The 22,858-nt window shown below is 47.8% G+C and overlaps 1 protein-coding gene across 7 annotated transcripts in view; it reads left to right on the top strand.

The window, feature by feature from the left end:
• Nucleotides 1–303: 303 nt before the first annotated feature.
• The window catches only part of LOC4333287 (protein DETOXIFICATION 40), a 44,989-nt gene continuing 22,434 nt past the window's right edge, over nt 304–22,858 (top strand). For 4 of the 7 annotated variants that reach the window (XM_015775855.3, XM_015775856.3, XM_015775858.3 and 1 more), the window contains exons 1-7: nt 304–783; nt 19,053–19,684; nt 19,810–19,866; nt 19,969–20,207; nt 20,372–20,490; nt 21,020–21,106; nt 22,117–22,213. In XM_015775855.3, coding sequence (XP_015631341.1) covers nt 493–783; nt 19,053–19,684; nt 19,810–19,866; nt 19,969–20,207; nt 20,372–20,490; nt 21,020–21,106; nt 22,117–22,194 — 1,503 coding nt within the window. In that variant the 5' untranslated portion in view covers nt 304–492 and the 3' untranslated portion in view covers nt 22,195–22,213. The other 3 variants (XM_066308786.1, XM_066308787.1, XM_066308785.1) reach the window with 3 other exon arrangements.

The raw sequence follows: 22,858 nt of genomic DNA, 5'->3' as shown, positions 1-22,858 counted from the left end.
GTAGGAGATGAAGACAAAAATGATTACTGACAACAACACTAGGGCTGAGTTCGTCTCCGTGGGTTGAGAATTCATTCCCTCCGCATCCATTAACACGTGATTAATTAAGTATTAGCTATTTTTTTTTTCAAAATGGATTAAATATGATTTTTGTAAGCAACTTTCGTGTAGAAACTTTTTAAAAAGTAATGCACCGTTTAGCAGTTTAAAAAGCGTATGCGCAGAACATGAGGGAGGGGTTGGGAACACTTAACAAAGGACACAGCCTAGGTCTAGCTGCATCACACCTTCTCCACCACAAGAAAAATAGTGATCTGCTCATAGTGATATATGTATGGTACAGATTGTGACGATAGAGGAGAATCCTTTCCTTCTTACATGGTACATCTTGTCACACCTGTTGCCGGGCACATGTTCTCCCTGTTGCAGCACCTACGTGTAGTTTAGCTGCATCTCTTCTTCCGGTTCTACGTACCCTTAGGCTGTAAAAAAATGGCCGGCGGCGACCAGCGCGGGGATTCGCCGTCGTCGCACGAGCTGAGCGGCCGGCTGGAAGGCATCCTAGCCGACGGTGAGGCGCCGTGGGCTCGTCGGGCTTGCAAGGCGGCCGCGTTGGAGGTCAGGCTGCTCGCGCCCATCGCGGCGCCGGCCATCGTGGTGTACGTGCCCAACAACGTGCTCTCCATCTCGACGCAGATCTTCTGCGGCCACCTCGGCAACCTCGAGCTCGCTGCTTCGTCGCTCGGCAACAATGGTATCCAGATCTTCGCCTACGGCCTCATGGTATGTATCCTTTGCCGGCCCATCGATCGACACCTCTCTGCTGTGTGCGTGTATGAGAGGTTCCGTAGCTTACTTTCCTCCTCTGTCTCATCGTCAACGACGTCGTCTCAACCATTTCTAACCATTACAATTATTAAAGGTATAAAGCAACAACCTCAGATACAAATCAAAACTCCCATATTCGCATTAGAGAGATTTCTACAGGTAAAGTCGACTTTTAAATATCGAACTTTGCAAGAAATTCATTTTTCACCCTAATTAAACTATAAAAGTCAGTTGTTGTTGTTTTTAAAACCAGACAAAGAGCATCCTAAACAATATTTTACGGTGGTTTTGATTGATATGTATAAACTTAAATTATTTAAGTTTCTTGGTTGTGGATCAAATTAAAAAACATTTACGTAAGTAAAATTTGCATAATAAGAGTATGAACCGGAAAACCACTTCTATTTCAAATAAAACGAATATACAAGGTTGCGAAGTGTTATCTGTCGGTTTAAAAGTTAGAGCAGAAAAAACAAGTTTTGTAGGTTAGGAAAAAATAAACTCGGAGTCAAGGGCAAAATAGACTTGACCCAGTTTTTATGTTTTAATCTAACTTATTAATAAGAGGCCATATGGTGACAGTAAAACATGTCGCATGTGGTGTCCCATATGAATAGTTATTTCATACGATACGTACCTTGTTACATGATCTTTAACATTATGACTAGAAAAATACCCGTACGTTGCAATGAGTGAAGGCTATTTAGTCTTATTACTATTGTTATATAGTTTAGTTAGGGTGAAAATAATTGTGGGAATTCCCTTGGATTTTTTTTTTAGAAAATCATGAGTTGTAATTAAGAGTTCGATTTTTATCTCAAGTTAGCATGTGAGTTTTTTTTAAAAAATTTTCAAAAGCGTTCCAAGTTAGCATGCGAGTTTCTCTAAAAAGATTTCTTATAAGACGTCTTTTTATTTCCAAAGGCGAACGAACTTAAAAACAAACTCAAACACAGATATATATTTTCAAAAGCAAACGAACTTAAAAACCGACTCAAATACGAATGACTTACCAAAGTATCGGCAAAAACATCTTCAATTTTTATAATAGTAGAGATACGATGTTTACATTTTTTTTTCGTGTGTTGGGTGCACAAAACTCTGATTCTGATATCCGAAAAACCAGACACAGATACAGGATTTTTTAGGTGGGTATTCATAACATAAATTGGAAAAAAATTTAGTGGTGCTAGTAACAAACACTACTACATAAACACTTTTTTTCATGTGGTCAACACGTATTTTTGTAGGCGGGTGCTCTGCCCGCCTACCCTAAGTGTCTACGCAAACCGGAACTTTTTTCATTCGGGCAGTGCACTCGCATGCCAAAAATGATTTTTCGCGGCTGATCGGTTAAGCCGACCGTATGCGAAAAGAAAAAAATCGCTAAAAAAATATAAATTCCTAAGATAAAAAAGCTAGCCAGATTCGCCATTATCCGGTCACCGCACCACGAAACCCGTCACCACCATCCAAAATCCGCTAGGTCCACTCGGGCCAGGGCCCCGCTGCCGCCACCATGGTCGCTGCAAGCAAACTATGGTCGTAGATGTCATCGCCATCGCCACTTGATCCAAAGCAGCATGGGTTGTGGCCTACTGATCCACCGCCACCCATTGCCGCCACTGTTGGATCCGCCCCGGCTGGATCCACGTACGGCTGACAGATCCAATGTCTCTTGCCACTTCTGGATCCACCTCGGGCAAGCCCGCGTTCGACGAATCTAGTCCGTCGTCATGGTCACCCTCTGCCCCGCCTCTCCCCACTCCTTCGGCGACAGTGGCGGATCCGAAGCTTGTCAGCTTCTTTGCTCCCACACATGTGCCTGCCATCTGTTAGGAGAGAAGTCAAGGAAGAGAAGAAGGAGAGGCGGCGGGACCTGCGTAGTCTGAGGCTGAGTTTGCCACCGCCCGAGCAGAAGAGGTCGGACTAGATCCAGGAGGAAGAGAGAGGAGCAGAAGTGGGAGATGACAGGAGAAGTATGAGAAGTGGGAGAGGAGGGAGAAAAATGAGTGGAGAGAGAGGAGGTTGTGGAAAAAAAGAGTGGAAAGAGAGAGGAGAGAAAAAGAGCAGGGCACGAAGGGCATGCGGTGGAGAAAACCCTGTCTACGAAAATGAGTTTTCGGAAGTGGGGCTTAATCAAATAGCATCCAAATCTTTTTTGCATGTGGGCGTTTTTTTAGTCCACCTATAACAAAATAAGGGGGTGCAATCGCAAATTTTCTTTTTTAGTGAAAGATATTGAAAGCTACGTTGAAAATAAAAGGAAGAGACGAAAATCAGTTGAGAAACATGTCCAACGTTGGGATCATGTACTTTAGTGTGAGAGCCAACAGATCAAAACACATTTAATTATTGAGTGTACTCCATTCACTACTGTATGAAAATAATATTTGGGCATTCCCTATTTCCTTTGGATATATAGCCATATTGATCGTTGGTTCGTCCACCCCTCCGAACAACTGATGACCTACCATGGGACTAACAATAAGATGAAAAATCGAAACTACAGGATCCATTGATGATTGGAGTTTGGTATTGATGTGATTGTAAAGTATAGTGCATGCATGACGAGGTCAAGCAGATAGGTCATTTACACCGAGACAAAAGCATTGTGTCACCAAAACCGACTAGATGTGCGTGTGTTTTCTTGGGATACGGATGCATGAAAGGAACTTCAATCAAACTATGACTGCATTAGGTGGATCAGTGGATGACAAGTTGCCAATTATATGCTGAAAAGCCAGTAGCATATTTGGAGACATCTCATCCAAGTTTAGCAGGAGATCGATGCGTTGTTCGTTGCAATTAGATTTCACTTTATAAGTGAAGCTGGTGTCAGTACATGAATTAATGCAGAGGCTGCTTGCAACAAAAGACCATCACATTGCAAGTTTTTTCCAACTCAGTGGATGTGGAAAAAATAGCACTATTCGATCACTTAACAATTTGCACTACTAGCTGCTAATAGCTGCTTCATGTGTTCGGGGAGAATTCTGAATTCAAACAATTACACTCATTCGTATGGTCTAGTTTAAATTTTAATATTTTGCTCACATTTTGAATTATTGCACAATTATTGGATATTATGCGATACCTTGTTAGTATTATCAATAAAAATATACAGAATATGGCTCCTTATCTCTCTGTTTGTCATTCATATTTTTTTCTCCTTTTGTCTGACTTTCCGGTTGCTCTATTTGTTTTTATCTTTTCTCTTTGTTCTTTATCTCTTTTCTGCCGGAAAGATATAGAACACCCTCTTTTGATTGGATTGGTGAGATTCATTTCTCTGATTTTGTTTGCTTGTTAATCTAACAGCCATTATTATGATGTGGCTCATTCTCGTTTAATGTTAGGATTGGCTTTTCAATTGTTATGATTTTCAGACATTTTCTTATGGTTTTCGGTTTTTTTTTCCCGGAGCTTCAACCTTTTTGTAGTTTTCCTCCTCTTCCTAATATGCTTTTTTTAATTCTAATAATCATTTTTTCTCCCTTTTTCCAACTTTTCATGGGTACTATTTTCTTGACATATTCCCATATTTTATATTTATTTTCATGACCACATGAGTTGTGAGTAGGCCTTGAGCCCGGTGAGGTGGGTAACGAGAGCTAAAGAGATTGGAATAAGTACATTTTGACTCCTTTAACTGGTGACTTAAATCTGATTCATATCACTCAACCGCAAAACCAGACATGACGACTCCCCAAACAATTAAAATGTCTAAACTGACTCCCTCGGCGGTTTTGGAGGGGGGTTTCGCTGACATGGCATTCACGTGACAGTCCAGTCATCAATAAATTAAAAAAATAATGTGGGGCTCACTTGTCATGCGAACAATGGTGAGCTCTCACGCCCGCTCACTTGGTCGAGGCCGACCTCGACGCTATTCGCCTCCACGCCACGCACAAGCACATGCGTCGCGCCTCCTGCCTCGACGTGGACTCCCCACACGCCTCGCTTCTCCTCCGCAAAGGAAGCCTCCCACCATGCCACCCTCCTCCCACCCGACTCCACCCACTCCCACTCCTAGGGCTCGCCCCCCTCCCCCTCAGCCACCGCTACAAATCCCTCTCCAAATCCCTCCACTCTAGCCCAGCCTCATTTTCCCCTGCCATCTCCTCCGCCATCAAGGAGGCACTCTGGCGCGCCACCAACGCGTATGCCACGCTCGCCGAGCAAGCCACCGCCCCCATCCTGCGCACCTTCTAGATGCCCTATGCTGGCAGCCGCCTCCTTAATGAATTTTTGCTGATTCTGGCCTACGTCGAATTCCACATCATGTGCCCCTCCTACCGTTGCACCTTACATGCCTCTGAAGTGTCCCCTCCACCGGAGGCTACGGCAGAGATGGAGGCAAACTCGCCGCCAGCTAAGAAGAAACCCACCTCAAGGACACATCGCCGCCTCGACTGCGGTCAGCACATAATTTGTGCCCTAGCCATGGTCACGCCCACGTTCTCACTTCTATATCTCTTCTCCCGTCCGTCCTCCCTCCTCCCGCGCCACACCGTCGGCTCGCCACCCACTGCCACGCCGCATCCCCGCTCAGCCGGCCACTCCGCCGCTAGCACCAGCACGGAAGGGGTTGGGATGGGAGTGAGAGGAGAGCCCCACCAACGCCTCCGCCGCACCCCGTCGTCATCACGGCACCCTGCTCCGCTGTCCTGCTGCATTTACATTGATAAGAAAGGGGAGAGAGTTTGGTATAGAGTAGGGATGACAAGTGGGTCCCACTTGTTTTATTAATTTATTTGATGACCGGGCTGCCATGTGGACGCCATGTTAGCGAAATCGCCATCCAAAACCGTCGAGGAAGTCAGTTTAGACGGTTTTAATAGTTTGGGGAGTCATCATATTTGGTTTTGCGGTTGAGAGATACGAATTAGATTCAACTACTAGTTAAGGGAGTCATAGTGAACTTAATCTAAAGATATTTCAGCATTTTGGGGCCTAGAATTCAAGGGCTGAATGATACAACGTGGCACTTTCCGTGTTACAGCCCAATACACTGTTGTAAGGTTTCGACGCCTGGACGAAAAGCCGAGCAACACCAAAAAGCACTTGCGCCCTTGTTTTGTACCACCTCCATATTTTAATGTATGGCGCCGTTGACTTTTTGTCCAACATTTGACCATTTGTCTTATTCAAAAAAAGTTATTTAATTATCATTTATTTTATTATGACTTGATTCGTCATCAAATGTTCTTTAAGCATGACATAAATATTTTCATATTTGTACAAAAATTTTGATTAAAACGAATAGTCAAACGTTGGTCAAAAAGTCAACGGCGTCATACATTAAAATACGGAGGGAGTGTTGTGATACGCATAGGCTACGATAGCATAAATCAAAATTTTCTATCGCGTAAACCAGGAACCATGCAAGTATTAGATCATAGATCATTACCACTCGACGCGCTGTGCAGCGGAAGAAGACACTTAGAAGTCGAAGGAACTCTCGCGAAGTAGCACGCGTCGATGTAGAGGAAGTAGTCGATCGCACCGGCTCGACCTTCTCCTCCTCGTGCGTTCTCCTCGCTGTACTGCCACGCCGATCAGCACTGCAAACCAGCGGCGCCTCTACCGGTATCCACACGTACAGGGATGGAACGCCACGCGCAGATGTGTTAGCACCCGCGCGCGGCTAGGGTTTTGCTCGGGGAGGGAAGTGACGGCTAGGGTTTCTCACGTGATGCAATACCTCCGCCGGTCACACCCCTCACGAATATATAGGATCCATCACTCGGGCCTCCAAGGCCCGTAGGACTCCTATTCAGATCCCGATCCAAAGTAAGCTCATATTGGATCTCCATCCAATCGCCTTATTTCGGCCCATTAAGCGTGCAACCCTGTAGGTTCATATATACTCGGCTGTAACCCGAAAACTCCTTTTCGGTCCACGCGTCAATAGCGGCCTCTAGCAGAACGTATTGACCCACCGGGCATACATAAAGATCATATCAGATGAACCACTAGTTTATACTTGTATGAACCCCTTTGCATCACGATATCGATTAAGCTCAAGGCTAGATATGTGCCATCCTCTAATAGCTCAATCATTCACTCGAACCTGTTGATAGATTATATAACTTGTGATTGACTCCTCAATCACCTTTGGCATGGCCATGCACTTCCATAATCTACAACATCGAGGATGTCAACGGGGGATACCCGTAGACCGGATATAGAGGGTATTGGGGTACGCTGGTACGAGGATCTACGTAATACGACATCGAGCTAGCAAAAAAAGAGATTATACTAGTTCAGGACCCTTGATAGGTAATAGCCCTAATCCAGTTGATATGGGATTATACGATGGAAACCACAAATTACAAAGGGAATAGTGGAACTCGACGATACCGACGAGATCGTAGTCGAGTTGATTCGACTAGATCACCCGGCGACTTGGCTCCTGTAGGCTCCGGCTTCGTAGGCTGTGGTGGATGTGTTGGCGGTAAGGTTTTCTGCCTTAGGTCCTCCCGGGGGGTCCCTTTTATACCGCAGGTCAGCTAGTCTCCAAGTAGGACTCGGAGACATCAGACTCGGTACAATACAATGACGACCCAGTTCTATCCGAGTAGGACTCTTTCCATCTGTAGACTCCATGATGGACTTCCTTAACTTATGCTGAGAACGTTCGTATACGCGCAAGCATACCATATCGATATGTGACGTATATCGAAGGGTAGAGGGTATACCTTACCCCCGTAACCCTGACAGTAGCCCCCGACTTTTGCTTAAATGAACTCGTGAGACCGATCGCGACTTCTGATGTTGTCGTCGTTCTCGATGTGAAGACCGAGGGAGAAGGAGTGATCGACAATGTCGGGTGAAGCTCAACGGTCATGAGTGAATTTAAACTGAAGTCCGAAAAACTGTCGCGCGTAACGGACCCCAAAATTTCCGGCGGCCATCTCTCTCCTTTCCTTGGAATTCGCACTGTCGGAAGTATGTCTATTTAAGGGAGTTTTGGGGATCCCATTTGAAGTCTGCCTGTTGAAAACTTTCTCTAGCTTCCAAGCGTCCCTCGTCTTCTTCGCTCCCGCAAAAAACCCTAGCTAGCTCATCTCTATCCTTTCTCCAGCGATCCCCGGCGGTGATGGATCTCGACAAGTCAACCCCCACCAGTGCGTCACTAAAGGAACTGCAGGAGGATGGCGCCCTTCCCGGTCACGGGACCGCGGAGAGAGAAGTAGGAGGTACTGAACCCCAGCCTGTCCTGGGTCGCATAGTTGCGATCGAGGACTTTATTCTCTGTGGTTTTCTTCCTCCGCCTTCTGAATTTCTTCTCTTGGTCTTTAATTTCTATGGTCTTTCCTTGCTCCATTTGAACCCCAATTCCATCGCCTTCCTGAGTATCTTTTCGCATCTTTGTGAGGCCTACATTAGGGTAGAGCCGTTTCTTGACCTTTTCCGCTTTTACTATGAGTTGCGCTGGATGGAACCCAAAAAGGTGTCCGGGTGTGTTGGTTTCTGACTTCGGGATGGCCTGAAGTCGCGATACATCCCCTTCCAGTGCCCCTCATCTCGCAGCAAATGGCGGGGGAGGTGGTTCTATCTTCAGATAGAGGATTCGGATCCAGTCTTTGTTGTTCCTGAGGAGCAACAAGACAAGATTCCATCCTGGACCACCAAACCCGCCTTGACCCCATCCCTCCAATCTTTCATTGATATCATTGATGACCTCCGAGAACGGGGGTTGTCGGGGTATGAAGTCGCTGCTGACTTCATTGGTAGGCGGATCCAGCAGCTTCAGGCTCGAGCCCATCCAGCCTTTGATTATTCTGGGCCGGAGGACGCAACCCGGGTTTCTCCTCGGGGTATTTTCCTTTTTAGTTAAATTGACTCCCTTATACACGTGTTCTTCCCGACTTAACAGATTCTGGTCTCGATCTACAGGCTTGGACATCGCAACCGTGGAGCGCCGCGTTGGCCAACTGATAATCAGTGGCTCGACAACAGCGAGCAACGTCCCCGTCCCCCTTTGCGAGAAAGGGGCAGCCGAGCGCGATGCTGCCATCAATGTAAGTGTACTCAGTGGTCATTTTGCATTTTTCTTCCGGGATCACATTATGACTTCATGAAGCGTAGGCTCTCCCTCTGACTGATATCATCGGGCCGCTTGTGGACCATCAGGTGGTGGCGTCGCTGAAGGAGAAAGTCGCCCAGGAGGCATCTGACGCTGCTGCTGCCGCTGCCACAACGAGCGGCGGCAACGTTGCGAAAAAGGGGAGAAATTCTCCTCTGTGGTCAGACATCGTCGGAAGAAACCCACCCCCTCGGTAAGTTCTCCTGTTCTTTCATTATGTAGTCGGAAAACTTGCACCTCACATCGCATCGGTTGTACTCCAGGCCTCGGACGCGTCTCCCCCGCCTCCACGACGGCAGCGGCTAGTGAAGCTTGGCGAGAAGTAAGTGGATGATTTTGAGATCTTGTCACTTCGTCAAACTGTTGCAGCCTGTCTCAGTTGCAACTTTTCGCAGGGCGGCGCGGGCGAAGGCGGAGCAAGACGGGTCTGGAGGGACCTCCAGCGCGTCTCCTGCCGTGGCCTCGACGGATGTCGTGGTCGCGCCCAGAAGCTGCGAGGCGACACCTAGCGGCCTAGCCAGCGATCTTGCAGCTGGTCGGGGTCCGCCAGCTGCCGTTCTCACCTGGGAGGAGCTCCAGGTCGAGATGGGGCGCCTCCCCAAGGCTGGTGCTCGCGGCATTGGTCGCGAGATTGCGGAGGCAAGGGCGGCGGCAGCGTCGTCGGCGAAAAGCGCGCCGACCGGCTGGCGCGCGACTTAGCGGAGGTTCGCGAGGACCTCCAGAAGATGCGGGAGCTGGTGGCTGGCAATGAGTGACAACGGCAGGGGCTCGAGCACCGTATGTCGGAGCTCAAGAACCACTTGTCGGAGATCCGCGGCTCCCTGCGAGTCACCTACACCGGCCTGCACCAGCTCGCTGGGGAGTGCGGCGTCAAGGCCACCATCCCGGCGAACCCCGATGAGTTCTTGTTGACGTCTTCACTTGCGGAACTGGCGGCGGCGATGGAGGCGATCCCCTCCAAGCACGCGGCCAGGGTCGGAGAGGAGACGTCCAACGGGATCTATATCGGGGCGTGCCATGTCCTTGCGTGTGTGAGGCTGGCGCATCCTGAACTCGATCTGCGGAAGATCTTGGATCAGGGGGCAGCCAGCGATGTGCGCAAGGATGTGAAGGATTAGGTCGGCGACCTGGGGGAGTCCGTCCTCCCTCTTTTTGAAGAGTAGGGTCTTAGCTCTCTTGTACTTTTTGGCCATGCTTTGTAAAACTTTTATTGGTTCCGACCGCCTTTGTGTGTGTAGTCATCGCCTTAGCATTTTCAGCATTTTGATCTTGAGTACTTTGTTGTCGTTTGTAGAGATGTTGATGTCGAGGATGTCTAGCAGCGCGGGCAGCCTGAGTTGCCGGTGGTCATTCCGTGACTTGCGTTCGAGCCACATGTGCCGGAGGGCGATGTAGCTCAAAATTCGCCCATCGAAATGAGCATGACAGCGACTCCCTTAGGTTGGTTGTCTTTGCTACATTTCCTCTATGCTTTCGTCTGGGTCGACTTGATTTGTTGTATTCTCGGAAGAGAAGAGCAACTTAACTTAATCGTTTCCATGCTGCGTAGACCTCGAGAGCGCGCTCGCTGACCAGGATCGTCGCATCCATTATTGGAGGACGAAGTTTGAGGTCGCGGAACTCGAGAGGACTATGCTGGAAGTGAAGAAGGACCAGGCTGTAGAGACACTCCGGGGTCGTGAGGTGTGGTTCAACTCGTATCTGAAGAGTTGCTGCACGTCCATGTCCAGAGTATGTAGAGAGCTCCGAGTACCTCGTGGGGATCCCGAGGAATCGGCGGCCGGATATATCTCGTGGCTGAACGGCGCCTGCACCCAGCTCGAAGGCATCGGTCAACGCATCGACGAAGCCTTGAAGCAGCAGTGTCGTCGGTCGAGCCGATATGCCGGGGGGCATGTGTTGGCTTGTATACGAGATCATCGTCCACAGCTGCACCTCGAGTTCCTCCACGAAAGGTTTTCTCGTTCTCGGAGAACTCCTGTGGAGATAGATGGCCTAGCGAAGTCGATGGCGCCACTAGCGGAGAAGGTCTTACAGTCGATCCCTTCCTGGTAGTCTCCGTGTCCTGTGACAAATGTCTTAGGGAAATAGCGTAATATACTTTTGGATTTTGATTGAATTGTAAGAAGGTCTTGTGAAATAGAAAAGAAATCTATCTAACTATGCTTTCTTACTTTGGATGTAGCGTGTATAAGTGTCTTCTCACTTCGCGACTTCGATCAGTCATTTGAGGTATACACTCTCCCTAGCCCCCAGCCTTATCATCGGAGAATTCTTCTCGGAAGATAAGGCTCTTGGACCTTTGACCTGTCTCGGTTGAACAAGCACTAATCCTAGCCCCTAGCCGTGAAATTGGAAATTTTATTTCCGATTACACGGCTTGGTTAATACGCACGGCGAGAACTCTTACACGACCAGATCTTACATGGTCTTTCGTCTCTATAGGATCCAACAAGGCCTTATCGGCTCTGGGCGTCCCCAGCCGAAGTTCCCTTAGGTTCCTCGAACGCCTTGTTAAGACGGCATAAAGGGACATTAGGATAGGTTTCAACGCTAGGTGTCATCTCGGTAAGGGATCATCAGGAAGGAACGCTTTGATTGTGGTCTGGACCTGAAAATAGGCTTTATTGAAGTTGTAAGATGTCTTACAAGTATGGATACTATTGACTTATACATAGAATTTACGTAATTGATCAATGTTCCAGGAATTTGTCAACTCGCGACCATCGCCGTCTGCAATTTTGAATGCGCCTTGCCGCAGAACTTGTGTGATCGTGTACGGTCCTTCCCATTTGGGTGAGAGCTTGTTTTGCCCTGCTTGGCTTTGAACCCGTCGGAGGACGTAGTCGCCGATCGAAAGCGTGCGTGCTCGGATGCACTTCTCGTGGTAACGGCGAAGGGCCTGTTGGTAGCTGGCTGCTCGAACGGCAACTCATTCACGATGTTCCTCGAGTAGATTTACATCGTCGTTACGGTGCTCCTCTTGATCCTCATCGGAATACTTCTGTACTTGTGTACTTTGATGTCGTAGCTCGGTGGGGAGCATGGCTTCTGAGCCGTACACGAGGAAGAAGGGTGTCTCCTTGTTGGACGTTGTCGTGTGACATGAGCCTGTCGTAGACGCGAGTTTTAATTCCTTGTAGTACTATGCTGTTTGCCCTCTCGACTTGTCCATTGCTCTGAGGGTGAGAGACTGAGGCGAAGCAGATCTTGACTCCCAGCCTGATGCAGTAATCCTGGAAATATGCACTGATGAACTAGGAGCCGTTGTCCGTTATGATACGGTGGGGCAATCCGAATCTGCAGAATATCCCTTTGATGAATTTGATAGCGTTGTCAGCCTTGATTTCCCCCGTGGGTGTCGCTTCAATCCACTTAGTGAATTTGTCGATCGCTACGAATAGGAACCTGTAACCGCCCTGTCCTCGTGGGAATGGCCCGAGTATATCTAGCCCCCAGCACGAGAACGGCCAAGTGAGAGGGATAGTCTGGAGTGCTTGCGCTTGTAACCTTATGTGTTTACTGTGAAATTGACAGGCTTCACACCGCTGGACCATGTCGCAGGCATCTTTGAGGGCGGTTGGCCAGAAGAACCCTTGTCGAAAAGCTTTTCTGACTAATGTGCAACCGGCGGCGTGTGACCCACAGATCCCTTCATGTATGTCGAGGAGGAGGTGTCTGCCGTCGTCGGACGAGACGCATTTTAAGAGTACCCCGTTTGGTGCCTTCTTGTATAGATCGTTGCCGATCATACAGTAGACTTTTGCTTTACGGGATATTTTCTCAGCTTCTGCGTCATCCTCGGGCAACTCTTCGCTGCCTATGAATTTAATGAGTGGGGTGCGCCAGCCATTTGAGGTCTCGATGTCGGCAACGGCGCGTTCTGCCTCTGTAGCCCCCGAGCTGATGTTGGGGGCGACCGGGCTATCTTCGTCGCTTGCCTCTGTCATAGATGGTCTGGTCAGGACGTCCAGAAGGGTACCCGGTTCAAGTGGCTCTCGTCTGGATGCATGCCGTGCTAGATCGTCCGGTTCGATGTTGTCTTTGCGGTATACATGTCGGACCTCGATCCCATCGAACCTTTTTTACATCATCCTGACTTCTGCGAGATACTTGGATAACTCGGGGCTAAAGCACTTGTAATCTTTATGCACCTGGTTCGCGATTAGTTCGGAATCCCCTTTCACGATTAGTCGCCTAACTCCAAGTGCAGCTGCAGCTCTTATCCCGGCGAGTAGTCCTTCGTACTCGGCTGTGTTATTGGTCGCCCTGAAGTTGAGGTGAATTGCATGCTTGAATTGATCTCCCGAAGGTGATGTCAAGATGAATCCTGCCCCTGCTCCTTGGCTGTTGAGCGCGTCGTCGAATGCCATTGTCCACGTTTCTTTGTCGACTTGGTTGTTTGACCTGTTATCAGGTATAGTCCAATCGGCTACGAAATCGGCAAGTACCTGGGACATGATGGCTGTTCGTGGCACAAAGCGGACATCAAATTGGCTTAGCTCGACTATCCATTTCGCGATGCAGCCGACAACGTCTTTGTTTCTCACTACTTCACCGAGAGGGATGAAGGATACAACTGTGACCCTGTGGGCTTGGAAGTAGTGGCGTAGCTTTCTTAATGTCATGATTACCGCGTAAAGCAGTTTTTGGATCTGTGGATATCTCGTCTTTGCGTCGTGGAGAGCTTCGCTGACGTAGTAGACTGGTCGTTGCACCTTCTCTCTCTCGACAACAATGACAGTGCTAACGGAATATGGCGTGGCGGCAATATAGAGAAATAATTCTTCATTAGGTTGGGGGGCAACAAGTATAGGAGGATTTGATAGGTAGCGCTTGAGTGCAATGAATGCCTCTTCGGCTTCCTGTGTCCATACAAATTTGTCCTGCTTCTTTAGCAAGGCGAAGAAAGGTTGTCCTCGCTCTCCCATCCTAGCGACGAACCTGTTTAGTGCCACCACGCATCCGGTTAACTTCTGTACTTCCTTGAGTCTTGTAGGCGACTTCATGTTCTCGATTGCCTTGATCTTCTCGGGATTTGCTTCTATTCCTCTTTCAGAGACGAGGAAACTGAGCAGCTTGCCCGATGGTACTCCAAATGTGCACTTCTCTGGATTGAGCATGAGGCGATATCGTCGGAGGTTGTCGAACGTTTCCCTCAGATCGTCAATCAATGAGTTGCTTGTCTTTGTCTTGACAACAATGTCATTGACGTAGGCCTCGACATTGTTTCCTAATTGGTTGCTAAGTGCACCTTGGACCGTGCGCTGGAAAGTGTTTCCTGCAGTTATTAGTCTGAACGGCATCTTAACGTAGCAGCATACCCCGAACGGCGTGATGAATGCTGTCTTCTCCTCATCCTCTTTCGCCATGCTGATTTGGTGGTAGCCGGAGTAAGCGTCAAGAAAGCTTAACAACTCACAACCGGCTGTTGATTCCACCAGTTGGTCTATTCGAGGAAGAGGGAAATGATCCTTGGGACACGCCTTGTTGAGGTCGGTGAAATCGATGCACATTCTCCATTTCCCGTTGGCCTTCCGCACCATGACTGGGTTGGCTAGCCACTCTGGATGGAGTACCTCTCTGATGAAACCGGCTTTGGGAAGCTTGTCGAGTTCTTCTCGTATGGCTTGTTTTCGATCTGGTGCAAATCTCCGCAGTTTTTGCTTTACTGGCTTGGCATCGGGTCGCACCATGAGTTTGTGCTCAATCACCTCCTTGGGTACCCCCAGCATGTCGGACGGCTGCCAAGCGAACACGTCAGCATTGTCGCGGAGGAAAGTGATGAGCGCGAGTTCCTATTTCTCGCCTAGTGATGCCCCGATCTTGACGGTCTTGTCGGGGTTGGCATTGGAGAGTGGAACGATCTTGATTGCACCGTCCGGTTTCGGCGTCTTGTTTGTTTTGCTCACTTTCTTGGGTGGCTCAGCTATTGCGGGTGGGCTGAGCGTGTGCTTGACCATGTCGAGGCTCCGCTTGTCGCATTGCACTGTCAGCTTAGCATTCCCTTGAATAGTGATTGTTCCCTTCGGTCCCAGCATCTTAAGCATTTGATACGTGTAGTGAGATGCGGCCTTGAACTTCGCGAGTGCAGTTCTCCCAATGATGGCATTGTATGCTATAACGAATTCAGCGACATCAAAGGTGATCTGTTCCGTTCGAAAGTTATTTGCTTGGCGGAAAGTCACAGGCAACGTAATTTTGCCCAATGGTTTGGACGATGACAGAGGAGTGATTCCATGGAAGGGTTGATCGGTGGGTGTCAACTCGCTTCGTGGGATCCCCATCGCGTCCAAGGCGCTGGCAAAGAGAAGGTTCATTGAGCTGCCGCCGTCGATCAGAACTCGTGCGACGTTGATATTCCGAATAGTGGGTTCGACCACGATCGGATATCGCCCTGGGATGACAGCAGTCTTCTTCCGAGAATTCTATCTTCTGTTCAGACCACTTCATCTTGGGCGTAGCCCCCTGCCACATCGAACAGACCTCACGTTCCACCTTCTTGTATTCTCGCTTTGAGGAGTATGCCGTGGAACCTCCGAAGATGTGCGAGACATGGAGATCGGAGTCTGGATATGCCGAGTCTGATTCCTGAGTAACTGCCTCAGCGTCCTTCTCAACCACACGTATTCGCTTGCCTTTTTCCAATGCCATGTGTTTTGCGAGCGACTTTTTGAAAACGAGGCAATCTTCTAGAGAGTGTCTGTCTGACTTGTGTATAAGGCACCATATTTTCTTCACGTCGCTGCCTTGTGGGTCTGGGCGCTTGGGGGGGGGGTCCGCGTATTCTGTTGCGAGAACTTTTGCTTGAGCTTTCCTTTTCCCACTTTTGCGATTCTTCTTCTTGCTTGATTTAGGTGCGTCCTTGGCTGGTTTCTTCTCTCCTCCGGTCTTCGGTTTGTCATTCTTGCGTCTCACTGCGTCGTCCGCATGAGCGCATCGATCGACAATTTCGAACAATCTCCGAGTAGTTGTGACGCGCCTCGTTGCCAACTCCTGAGTAGTATAGCGATCTCTGACACCGGACTTGAAGGCGCAAATTACAGAAGCATCGGTGATTTCAGGGATTGTATTTCTGCACTCGTTAAAGCGCCGAACATAATCCCTCAAGGATTCACCTGGGTTCTGTGTCGACGCATGTAGGTCATCTTCGATCGCGTGGCGCTTGTAAGTTCCTTGGAAGTTGGCGACGAACTGCTGCCACAGGTCTGCCCACAAAGAAATCGAGTACGGGGGCAGATGCATCAGCCATGAACGTGCAGAGCCTTTCAATGCCGTTGGCAAGTAATTTGCCAATGCGTTGTCGTCCGCTCCGGCAGCATAGAGTACCGTGGAGTAAACCTGAAGGAATTCTTCTGGGTCGGTGCTCCCATCGTATTTCTCTATTGCTCCAGACCGGAATCTTTTAGGCCATCGGACATCTCGAAGTGAACGACCGAAAGCTCTACACCTAGCGCTGGGGGCGGTGGGTTGTCGGCGATTGTACGCCCTTCGCGGATGTCTATCGGATGATGAGGATAAGGAAGATGATGACGATGACGATGGGTCACTTGGTTCCAGCATGTGGTTATGAGGGCGTCGGCCGGGTTCTCGAGAACCTTGTCGTCGTCGCCCATTGTTGTCTCGGCGCCGATCTCCATCATCATCGTCATCATGGCGACGTCCTCGACCCGTATCGCCCGGCACCCATCGTTCACGATCGTTGTGATTGCGGCGGTTGTGGCGGTTATTATGGTCTCGATCTTCACTCGAACGGCCTACTCGATCTTCGTTATCGTGACGTCGTGAAGAGATACGATGACGAGAACGGTTCTTGTTGTCGCGTGTGCGTCGCGCCTCTCGGCGGCCATTCAGGTGATCGCGGAGATCGCCGGTGCCGCGAGGTGGAGGGGTGGCTCGATGAGGCGATTCCGGCTATTCAGGGTTTCCACCATTAGCATCGCCAGTTGGTGGCTGTTCTGGGTGTGCTGCAGCAGCGGCCTCTTCAAACGCGTTGCTGAGGTTGGTCACCGATTCCCGTAACCGCTCTGTCCATCACGCGAGATCGTCGTTCAGAACGGGATCATAGGGGGTTTCCCTCAGTATTGCGTTGATGGCTCTGTTGTGCTGGGCCGGTGTAGTCACTTGATTCTCTGCTTCCGCATTGGCGTGCGCTGACGTGCCGACATCGTCGATAGCCAATACCTCGCGCGGCGTACTCGTTGTCGATGAACCATAGTCTTCGAGCAGGTGCAAGACTGATGGTTCGTGGAGATCGATGTCGATTACCCCAACAAATCGATCTGAAATCGGCGTCGCTCCTTGTTCCTTGTCCTCATCCCTGAGGGGGACGCGTGACTGCTAGACCTTAGGAGGTGGCGTCTTCATGGCGCTGAGAAAGACCTTGCAGCTCGAGAGGTCGTGATTCTTTGTCTTGTGAATAGGACAATAGACATCACGAGTTGGAGAAGTACGCTGAATTCCACGCTCTTTGTAGGCACGAATTTCAGCATGGACGTTGAGAAAAACCCAGCAGGCTTGCAAGGTGTGTTTTCTGGTTTTGTGGATAGAAAACCAGGACCTTGTCACCTCGGAAGTCATCCTCGTCGGCTCGTGATTCTTGTCGGAAAGACAAGACTTGGCCTCACTAGGATCCTTCTCGGGCTCGGATGTCGTCGACGTTCCGATCTCCGCTTCGGCGGGAGGATCCTTCGACATGGAGTCGTCCTGGGTTGTAGCCACTGCGTTCTCGTTTCCGGCCATTGGCGGACCAGCTGAGATCGGCACTGTGGTGTAAACCAGAAAGACGATTTCGCCGACTTGAGTCCACACCAGCGTTGTTGAAGTGAGAACTCCTTGGTTGCAGTTGGTGTTGACGCTGTTGTCGACGAAGCTAGATGTCATAGTAGTAGAACCTTGAGCACCAAGTGCCCCTACCTGGCGCGCCACTGTCGACGGGGGATACCTGTAGACCGGATATAGAGGGTATTGGGGTACGCTGGTACGAGGATCTACGTAATACGACATCGAGCAAGCAAAAAACAGAGATTATACTGGTTCAGGCCCCTTGATAGGTAATAGCCCTAATCCAGTTGATATGGGATTATATGATGGAAACCACAAATTACAAAGGGAATAGTTGAACTCGACGATACTGACGAGATCGTAGTCGAGTTGATTCGACTAGATCACCCGGCGACTTGGCTCCTGTAGGCTCCGGCTTCGTAGGCTGTGGTGGATGTGTTGGCGGTAAGATTTTCTGCCTTAGGTCCTACCGAAGGGTCCCTTTTATACCGCAGGTCAGCTAGTCTCCAAGTAGGACTCAGAGACATCGGACTTGGTACAATACAATGACGACCCAGTTCTATCCGAGTAGGACTCTTTCCATCTGTAGACTCCATGATGCACTTCCTTAACTTATGCTGAGAACGTCCGTATACGCGCAAGCATACCATATCGATATGTGACGTATATCGAAGGGTAGAGGGTATACCTTACCCGTAACCCTGACACAGAGGGGCCTAGAGATATCTCTCCATAGGAGGGGCAAATCCCATCTTGATTATTCATATCCCACTACATGTTTCATAGCATACCCGACTTTTATAGCTACCCATTTACGGAGTAGCGTTTAGCAGTCCATAAGTAAGCTACAACACATGTTGAAAACCATGATAATCTCAGGTCTAAGGATTCAACACCAACACTAAATGAGATCACTGATGACACAACACATATGGCTCTTGCAATGTCTCATGTTGGGTCTATCCAACAACATGTTCACCAACATATGTCCACATTATTAATTTGGTATCTCTATACCATGATCCATGAGATATGATCATCAATTAATACATGTGCTGATCATATAAACATATTTGTTCCACATATGATATTTGATCAGGGATCCTTTAGAAATAGTAACAAACAACATAAAGAGTCTCATGAAAGAATCACATATTCATTATCCAATAAGGAGTTATCTATTTCAAGGAACAATGTCGGATAAATATGTAAACAAAATATGTGATACAATCATCTCTATAATTGCCTCTAGGGCATATCAGTAACAGGGAGTAGTACCTTTGGTCCATCAAACGTTGTATAACATGACAAATTAAACGTAACGTGACTGGCATGGCACATGCAGCTGGGCATGGGGAGTGCGGTGGAGACGCTGTGCGGGCAAGCGTATGGCGTGCACAAGTACGACATGCTCGGCGTCTACATGCAACGATCCACCGTGCTGCTGATGGCCACCGGCGTCCCGCTCGCCGTCATCTACGCCTTCTCCCGCCCCATCCTCGTCCTCCTCGGTGAGTCCCCGGAGATCGCCAGCGCCGCCGCCGTCTTCGTCTACGGCCTCGTCCCTCAGATCTTCGCCTACGCCGCCAACTTCCCCATCCAGAAGTTCCTGCAGGCGCAGAGCATCGTGGCTCCCAGCGCCTACACCTCCGCGGCCACGCTGGTGCTCCACCTGGTGGTGGGTTGGCTGGTGGTGTACCAGCTCGGCATGGGCCTCCTGGGCGCGTCGCTCGTGCTCAGCCTCAGCTGGTGGGTCATCGTCGCCGCGCAGTTCGTGTACATCGCCGCCAGCAAGCGGTGCCGGCGGACGTGGACGGGGTTCTCCTGGATGGCCTTCTCCGGCCTCCCCGAGTTCCTGAAGCTGTCCACGGCCTCCGCCGTGATGCTCTGCCTGGAGACCTGGTACTTCCAGATCCTCATCCTTCTCGCCGGCCTCCTCGACGACCCTCAGCTCGCCCTCGACTCCCTCACTGTCTGGTGAGAGTAAACTTAATTAATTCTACTGTTGCATTAGTATAATTGTAGAGATGAACAACCTGTTAAGTTGTTTGTATGCGCTGATTGTGATCGTTGCATGCATGTTTGCTTTCATGGACGTACAGCATGACGCTTGCTGGATGGGTGATGATGATATCCATCGGGTTCAACGCTGCAGCGAGGTGTGCTAGCTAGTGTGTGTTGTGTTTACTGGTGGTACTGATTACAGTTGAATTGAACTGAATATATACATGACGATGCAATGTAAATGATAATATATACAGTGTTCGTGTGGGGAACGAGCTGGGAGCGGGGCACCCGCGGGCGGCGGCGTTCTCGGTGGTGGTGGTGACGGCGGTGTCGTTCGTGATAACGGTGGTGATGGCGGTGGTGTTTCTCATGTTCCGCGACTACATCAGCTACATCTTCACGGAGGGGGAGACCGTTGCACGAGCCGTCTCCGACCTCTGCCCCTTCCTCGCCGCCACTCTCATTCTCAACGGCATCCAGCCCGTCCTCTCTGGTAATTAATTAAGCACATTATCATAGCTATAATTAGCTCACTCGATTATCATATCAATCCATATGTATGCTTGCTAGCTGTTGCAGATGTACCCGGTGCATGCATGAACTGAAAAATCTGATTTATCTCTGTCTGTGTATGTGGGCTATAAACAAACAAACTAGGTGTGGCTGTCGGGTGTGGATGGCAAAAGATTGTGGCGTACATCAATGTCGGGTGCTACTATTTTGTGGGTATTCCTCTCGGTTTTCTCCTCGGCTTCAAATTCCATCTCGGAGCAAAGGTACGTAGTTCGCCTTCTGATTATATAATGACCATCATGGTTGCTTTTTTTTCTACTTTTTTTAAGAGTAAATTTCACAAAACTATACGTTTTGTAGCGCAAGTTGCAGAAAACCACGCATACTTTGACACTTGGCATTTAAGTACATATATTTTGGTAATGTAGTTTCACAAAACCACACTATCAATGAATGGATTCACCCGCGAGATGACGTGACCGTTTCACCTAGGATGAGGACATGGCATCCTATTACCAGCCATCGCACGAAATTAATAAGATGACACGTCCTCATCCTTGATGGAACAACCACGTTATCTCATTGGTGAATCCATTCATCGATAGTGTGGTTTTATGAATCTAAACTACCAAAATATATGTACTTAAGTGCCAAGTGTCAAAATATATATAGTTTTCTGCAACTTGAACCATAAAACATGTAGTTTTGTGAAAATTACTCTTTTTTTAAATAATGGATGAATCGCAAATGTTAATCTCCATCACTCTGTTCTGAGACTCTGTTCCGCCATAGGGGATATGGACTGGGATGCTCGGTGGTACCTGCATGCAGACGTTGATATTGTTCTGGATCACTTTCAGGACAGACTGGAACAAAGAGGTACTTTGAACACAATTAACAAACAAGAATGGATTTATATAAATAAAAATGATTCCTTAGTCGCGAGTAAATAAGTATACATTATAACATATGTCAAAAGTACAATCAATTTTAACACTAGTTATTTTGAACAAGGAAATCAGTGCAGCCTACAATAAGATATAGTTGTACTTACCTTATTACAATTTTTTAAGACAACAACATCCCTGACCTCTCCCATGAATAAGGCATACGGCCAAACTAAACTTATTACAATAGTGAAATAGTTTAAAGTACCTGTCCTTATTGATGTAAATTCCACCTAAAATAATTATTCTCATCAGTGAGATTTATAAACACCACTTTGGAAACCAATTCTAACCAACCAACCACTTGGATCATACTCCATCCGTTTCATATAAGTCAATTTAAAATTTTTTCCTAGTTAAACTTTTATTACAAAAAATCTAAAACACCAAATTAGTTTCATTGAATCCAACATTATTGGATACATTTTAATAATATGTTTGTTTGTGTTATAAATGCTACTACGTTTTCTATAAACTTAGTCAAACTTCTTAAGCTTGATTAAAAAAAGTTAAACTAATTTATAATATGAAACATTTAAAGACTTACTCCCAAATTATTGCAATTCAACTAAGTTAAACTAACTTATAATATGTAGTTGATATTACATCCGCAACATATATATTTTGAAAGAAATATAGTCTTCCAAATTATTTTCTTATGGGTGATTTTATGGTTATTGTGAAAATACTAGAAGGCTCCTTTAAAATTTCGTACCTCTTAGTATTTAAGTGGATGTACCCAAATTTGTTGTAGCTCTTGGTACCATAAAATATCTCTTTTCTCTTTTGTTCAATCTGAATAAGCTAATAACATCAATTTTTTTTCCGAACTAACCGTTTTTTGTGACTAGAGGAGTACCATGTAAGAGACGGTGAGTTAGCGAATAGAAGTCCCATTATTAACATCTCCAATATCTAGTGATGTAGTCTGTGTGTGTGCAGGTGGAAGAAGCCAAGAAAAGACTGAATCAATGGGAGGACAAGAAGCAACCGCTTCTTGCAGGCACGGTTGACTACTGATTCGCATGACAAATGTTGGGTAAAATGCTTATGCGCACTTATGCATATATTTTTTTTTGATAATGGAAGCTTTTATTAAACTCAGTCAATTACATCAAGGTGATACAATTATCCTGAGAATACTTCCGGCCTCTGCATAACTAAGATACACACAACTGAACAAACAAAACCACACTCGAAAGGAAAAAAGAATGACATGGAGTATTGAGGACCATCAATCTAACAACTAAATTGCCACTCATGAACAACTCCTTGGCCATCTCCTCCAAAAGCACAGAGTTTTAAGGACCACCAATTCTAAGACTAGATCGCCACCCATATACCTGGGTAAAAAACTCCTTAACCACCTTCTCCAAATGTTGACATGCCGCAACTACCATATCCCGCGAACCAGGCTTCTGTAGGATAGCCCATGTACGAAGCCAATGGATAAGAGAATATATAACCTGCAAAGGTGAAGATATGACTTTTTTTATCAAAAACCACATTATTCCTGCATAGCCAAAGCGACCAACAAGTAGCAGCTGCTCCTAACAGAACATGTGATTTCAAATTATTATGAATTCCATCAAGCCAGCTCCCAAACATATGCGCTACACAATGTGGTGGAGGAAGTCCAGATGCTACTTGGATGATGGACCAAACAGAAAGGGCAAAACGGCCT

Source organism: Oryza sativa, chromosome 3 (assembly GCF_034140825.1).
Source record: "Oryza sativa Japonica Group chromosome 3, ASM3414082v1".
NCBI lineage: Eukaryota > Viridiplantae > Streptophyta > Magnoliopsida > Poales > Poaceae > Oryza > Oryza sativa.
Note: the sequence above shows the minus strand (reverse complement) of the source record. Positions and strands in the feature narration are given on the sequence as shown.